Source organism: Anopheles coustani, chromosome 2 (genome assembly GCF_943734705.1).
Source record: "Anopheles coustani chromosome 2, idAnoCousDA_361_x.2, whole genome shotgun sequence".
Classification (NCBI taxonomy): domain Eukaryota; kingdom Metazoa; phylum Arthropoda; class Insecta; order Diptera; family Culicidae; genus Anopheles; species Anopheles coustani.
The window spans coordinates 53,972,026-53,978,583 of record NC_071289.1 but is presented as its reverse complement, the minus strand read 5'-3'; the positions used below and the strand labels follow the sequence as shown (position 1 = coordinate 53,978,583).

Sequence of the window (6,558 nt, the reverse complement as noted above, 5' to 3'; positions counted from 1 at the left end):
TAAAATAAACAGCAAAAGATGAGCGTCATCTTCACGTGCGAACGAATGTGTTTATTTTTGTGGCATTAATAATTAAGGCCGCGCTTATTTTAATTCGCGTTGACATTGGAGAGATTAATGAATACAACACCCCGAAGGAAGCGCACCACAGCTCTCATTAGGAGGATGAATGATTTTAGCGGCGAGTGAGTCTGATTTATCCGGCAACATTTTCGGGCAGAGGAGATGCTTGCTTAAAGCCATTACTTACAGCAGGATGGCTCGTTTATGTTTTCAATCATATGTACTGTACACTATTTCGTTCTACTTATGTCTTTCGTTTGATTTGGTTCTTTTTTACACAACGTCTCCTTGCGTTTGCCAAAATCTTTTTAAATTGAATCACTCCGACTAAGCTACAGAAAGTCGCTTGAAACCTGACTAAGTGTAGGCGAATGGTTTATTTTCCGTTGAATCCATCGTTCCATTAAGAACTCACGCAATGAAACGAGTAGCAGCTGACTGTCCCGGCGCTGCATGGTGATCGTAAACAACTATCGGCTTATCGCAGTATGTAACATCGCAGAAGGATACTTAACCATGGCCAGTGAGCCATATGCAGTCACAGGCCGCAGTGTAATCAAAATAAAATGCATCCAATGAACAGCGGCAGATTACTGTCAACCCATGTCGAGGAAGGCATGGGCTAAATTGGTTTCCAATAAATCGTATCAGAAAGAATAACGTGTGTTGCAATCCGAGCCGTGTATTGCTCAGTCGCCCTTCGAAAAACGGATGGAATCCATCACTTTTAGTGATCACTTGATGAAATTGATCAGCTTCTGAAGGGGTTTTTAGGAACTTTAATAGTACAAGGCATGAGGGATGAGTTTTATTCAACCACATGGCTCTATCAGATGTTAATCTTTGGTAGGCCAAGAGCATTACTTATAACGCTAAAATAGTATTTTAGATCAAACTTCACTGACACTTCGCTTTATACATTTATTAATTCACCGATGAGAGTTGTGCGATTTAATTGTTCAATTCTAAATTAACATTTGTTTAGGTACGTATTGCAAATGTTATGATAACTTAATAAAAGAACAACAAACTTCACAGTAGATTTGAATTATTATAAACACACATTGCACATACTTTTAGTTCATTTATATAAAAAATAAGCCTCTTTTCAAGACTGGTTTTTTTTTAAACAATAAAAGTCATACACTGTTTGGTTTGGCAAAAACAAAATATGATGTCGCGAGGAGTGAAATAAAACATGAAAATTTTGTCTTATTACACCACAGTGTTGCTTTAGTGCACATTAAAACTTCTCACAAAATGTTTGAGATGCGAACATGTTTTCAGTTGGTTTAGTCAAAAAAATTGAAACTTTGTTTATTGTTTGTTTAACTTTGTACATCATTGAAAAGATGGTGTAGAGTTTTTTTAAATGTTCTTAAAAATATATACATATTTGTGATGGAAGTGGCTAAAATACAAATGTTGTAAGGTCTTTATAGAATAAACAGGATGCATACAGGAAAATCATGAAATTAAGGAGAAATATAACCAAATTGAAATTGAGACACAAAGAAAGGCACCAGAATATGCAAGAACAATTTTTTTGAAGTATGGTGTAGTAGCTAACCATTCTTCAAATATCGGTTTATTTATGGTTTAGTTTCAGATTAAAAAAAAACTCATTTCAAATTTTAAAGCTTTTTTTCTGTGTTTGAAATTAATCCTGTGTTACTTTTATTCCTGATTATTTACTCTATGGCTTAATATTATTCATATTTCCAAGGTTCGACCAAGGGCCGCTAAATAATAACTTCAGAATAAATTTACACACATCGAGTGTTACAAGCTTCCTCATAATAAACACTGTTTCCATCCTGAACGGCGGAGCCCGACTCCAGTGAAGTGCAATTTACAATGCCAGCGAAGATGCCGATCATACTTATCATTTCATTGCCCTAGGGCTCGGCAGAAAGAGTCAAAGGTGGCAGTGTTACGGAAAGAGGGACACACACTAGTCGGGTGGTCAGTCAGAGAAATAACATCACCACCGACGGTCAAGGTTCCCTGCACATGGGGCTCGCGAACGGAAGTGGCAGGAAGCTGTCTCCAGGGTCTATCGACCAGCGGTCGCAACCATCACCGCCATATCACTGCAAGGCTCCGACCTCTCGACGAGTCGGCGCTTGCTCACCACGCCTTATAAAGTGCTGTAATGCAGCGGCACAGACACGCAGCCGAGACCAGCAGCGACACACCAACCTACCGACCTACCGACCTAGCGAACGTCTTACGCCTCCAAAGTGGCGGGACAGGACGTGCCAGGGGAAGAGAAAGAGATGCTGAGACGGCTCCGGGTGCATGGCACTCTGTGAAGGTGAACTCCCTTCGATTATGGTAGTCCCCAGTGGATGCCCTAGTGCTCGGAAGTGCACAAGAGAACGTCGACTGTGCGTTGTGCACCCTATCTCTTAATTTTTGCTCTTTTCCACTGCACTACCTCTATCAAAGCCTCATGCGTCTTTCTGGTTGAAAGGAAAAGAACATTGCAGACATTGTAGAACCACGTCTGATGGCTAAGAAGGGGGTCCCATGTCGTTGGACAGGAACATAAACGTGACCTTCGGATGGGAGCAATATAGAATACAAAATTCTATTCATTGAAGAGCCTTTAATATTAAATTTTATACAAAATACAGATCATTTTTGGCATAGTAGGCAAAAAATAACAATCAGGAAGCAATAGGTTCGGTTTAATTATAAGATGGATTTCAATATTATACCTTCTTCTTCTTAGAGTAACGATCGTCTTGGTAATACCTGCCCATTAAGGGCTTACCAGACTTTTGCAGTCTTCTCGAAAGAGAAAATTTCTGGATTTGCCCAAACCTGAAAATTACCTGAAATGAAGTGCATAATAACGCTTATATATCAGATATATTTTTATGTATTTTTAAATAAATTAATCTATTTAATTTTATTTAGAGCAGCAAGAACTCCGCCGTAAGCGTATCTATGACATGCTATCGTTTTCCATATTATGTTGCAATTAAAAAATATTGTGCGATTTGGTAGAGAGTAGACAAGTGAAAGTACATTATTACTACAGCTAACTGATTGCTCGAAATCTTTTATTTAATTTAGAATGCTCTTGAAGTTCGTCAGGCTTGTTTTCCATGAACACTATTTGTTCACTTATCGCGAAAAATCTATGTAAAACCTTTGCTCTTGTCAACCGATGCGAAAAATCTTTCTTATAGAAATAGTTTAAATTGACGGTGGTTTATCGTCTTGCTCGTATTCAGTTCACAGGTCGTGAAACCACATTCATAAAACAATGTTTGGTATTCAAACGAAATGATCAAAACTTTCTACGTACTTTTCCAAAGGGGTTGCGGGTCGCATCCGCAATCTGCAGGAGTCTTCACGGAGACAAAAAAACCCAATAACAAGTAGAAGGAAAGCTCCAAAGTAGTCGATATAAGGTAGCGCAGTATGGTATGCCATTGCTTGCCAGAAATTCAAATTGCTTGGAGGAAATCACACAGCTTGTCGTCTTGTTTCCACGCATTCCATCGGTGCGTCGAACGAGAAATGAATGTTGAAAACACACATGTGCGGCAAATGTGCGTCGTCCTACGCGTGAAGGTTGTAGCAGTTTGCAGTGCACCAGTTGGACGCCGGTAAGTGCATCGATAACGGTGCAAAAATGCTGTTGCGTTATGCCGAAGTCAGGCGAATGTAAGGCAAACCATAAAGTAGCTTTTTGTGGCCTATGAGAGTGTTACTCGCATTGCATGGCTCGTGATCATTTGATCAAGTTAAGTACGCTTGTATACGTCTGGTTGGGGTGATTGAACACGTACCATGGTATAAGTTAAAATAAACAAATCTCTCAAAGATTAAAATTAACCATAGTTTTATTCCACGGTTTTACAACGTCTAATACACAAAGTTTAAACTAACAATTCGTTATTCATTGATCCTGTTTCGTCGTTTTTTCCCAACTGCTGTTGTTAGATGACTATTGAGGAGTTAGCTTCTGTTACGTAAGCCATTCATAAATCCTTATATTTCTATTTTTGGACTCATTCATGATTCCTTACAGTTTGCTTTGTTTGTTATGCAGCTAATGCGGTTACTACATTGTTAATGCTCGTCTTTTTTACGCCCAACCGACCGCACCAGTTTGTCCTAGTCAGTTCAGTCCACAAAATCAGTACCGACAAAGTGCATCAAGCGTGCGACGGTCACGATCAGTCATCCTAGTCGGTCACTTCAGAGTACTTTTGAGGGTGCTGGAATAGTCGGGCAAGCATTCATCAGCGCTAATCGCATTAGAAATGAGTCCATCGCTGACGTCAGGCCTACGGATGAACCATTGTGCGTGCAAAATACTAAGGAATCATTTTTATTAAGTTAGCCTACGAAGGGCGGAACAGACTATGTCTGTTGGAATGTCACACCAAGAAGTTTTATTAACGAGTCTATGTTGCTAGTAACCACAACTGTTTCATTGGTAATTGAATATGTTCATACAAATTTAAAAAAGAGATTAATGATTCCTTCTTCTTCTTCTTCGACGATGATTTATTCCAGTACGGCTATTGAATCCAGCTTCCTGGGCCTTCGCAAGCTAACCTGGATACATTGACCTCTATTTAGTTAAGGACCGGCTACTAAGGCCATATGTCCTGATTTTCTATGATTATTCTGAGTTTATGTGTGAGTCATCTGCAGAAAAATAGTATCATAAATTTAAATTAAGGATTGTTTTTATTTGTTTTCTCCAGAAAGAAGAATCTATTAATCGATAAATGGACAACAGGAGAGAGAAGCCAAAAAAGTGGCAACGGAATCTAGAAATTGAACACATCATAAGCACCCTCGCTTACCTGCCGAGGATAGGTACGTTGTCTCACATACTTTGCATTAAGGTTTTTCATACAATAAAAAAAAACATTGGCATATTGAAAACATAGTGCCGTAGATTTCTCAGAACCGATTGAATGCAATGTTGCTTTCTTCGATTTGAGGATAGTATGAGGTGTAATTTTACAGTTTAAACTGTTTACTGCTAAAGCAAAACCCATTTGTATGTAATTTTTCATTTCCTCCAGTTACAGTTCCGTTCAGAAATTCGTACAATTTTAGAAACTACTAGCAACGCTTTATGGCACTTGATGATCATGTGGACTTAAAAATTCTAAAATAAAACTGTTTTATCAAATACTTAAGTCAATGTAGTAAAGAAGTCACCAGTAGCTTTGGTTAAACAATACATATATTTCTTACATGTTTGATTAAAAATATGGATAATATTAAATGTTTCTTAGTCCGTTCCTCTTGCAATCAGTTTTACGATTTCATTTCAATTGTTCGTTTCAGATCCTCCTAGTCCGGGATATCGCACTTTTGACCTCATGATTTCTTATAAATCAATCTATGATTTTATTTATATACATTTGCAACCAAAGCGTACTTGTTATCGAGTAATTCCCACTATTCCCCCGAAAACTATGAATTTAAGTGTTATGCAATAAATTGTTGAACGCCGAATATGAAGATTCTAAATCGAACAACAGTTGACGAACCTGCGCTTCGGTGAGATCGTCGGAAGCCTGCATTTCGTTCAATGTTGCAAGCCAGGAAGCTACTTTTTCCTTGCCCTCGAAATTGTCCGGGATTAGCGAGAGACGGTTCATCGTGTCGAGCAGATCCCTTAACTCGGGGTGCAAGTCATCCATGGCACGTATTTCCAACCGCAGCTTGTCCATAAGCGTGATGAACATCGACACGATGTCAGCGATGCACTTGCTCGTATTACCCTTATCATCCCGAATGGTAATCGGACGGTCCTCGCGGATGCGTTCCAGCGCAGCCGGACAGTCCAGTCTAAACTTTTTAACGAACGCCTCGATCGTGGGAAACTCGGGTCCCTGCACAATCTTGAACGCGACTTTGTACTGCACCAACAACTTCGAACAGGCTGCTGTGTACTCCTGCGGCGTAATGCAATCACGGATGTAGGCTTTCTCCAGATTTTGGAGTGTCGATACTAGTGCGAAAAGATCAGCCATATTGTCGTACTTCTCACGTTCCCGGGCCTGACGATAGAGTTTCACCTCTTCGTAGAGTTCTGGTCGATTTTCTTGCATGATGAATTCCTTGATTTGTGGTCGATTAAAGTTGCTTTGTGCGTGTGTTTAGTTTCAGTCTTTTCACGAGCCAAACATGAAGCAATTTAAGAATGGGTTGGTATATCGGCTCACTTACGGTGCCGTTCACTGGAAATACGATCAAAAACCTTAATAACGGATACCTAGAGTAGATTTTACAGTTCAGGAATTTTAATTTGTTACCTTTTCTGCGCTGAAGATTTTATTGTTTATTGAAATTGACTCACCAGAGGAACTGCGAGTTGTCATGACAAAGATTGTAGCAAGGCAGGCTCACTCACATATTTTGACAGTAGGGTATGACAATGCGAACATGACAATAAGAAAGTAATTCTAGGATTTCATTGATTTTTACTTATTTTGCAGCCTTCGGCAT

General features: G+C 39.3%; 1 protein-coding gene across 2 annotated transcripts; it reads right to left on the bottom strand.

The window, feature by feature from the left end:
• Window positions 1–5,269: 5,269 nt before the first annotated feature.
• LOC131265574 (vacuolar protein sorting-associated protein 28 homolog) lies at window positions 5,270–6,431 on the bottom strand. 2 transcript variants are annotated; one of them, XM_058267861.1, is made up of 2 exons: window positions 6,366–6,431; window positions 5,270–6,290 (listed from the first exon to the last, which is right to left on the bottom strand). In XM_058267861.1, exon 2 carries the CDS (start codon window positions 6,159–6,161, stop codon window positions 5,529–5,531), a length of 633 nt encoding a protein of 210 aa, XP_058123844.1. In that variant the 5' UTR covers window positions 6,162–6,290; window positions 6,366–6,431; the 3' UTR covers window positions 5,270–5,528. The 2 variants fall into 2 exon arrangements, with proteins under 2 accessions (XP_058123844.1, XP_058123845.1); XM_058267862.1 differs by having other exon boundaries at window positions 6,410–6,427.
• Between the last annotated feature and the right edge of the window lie 127 nt (window positions 6,432–6,558).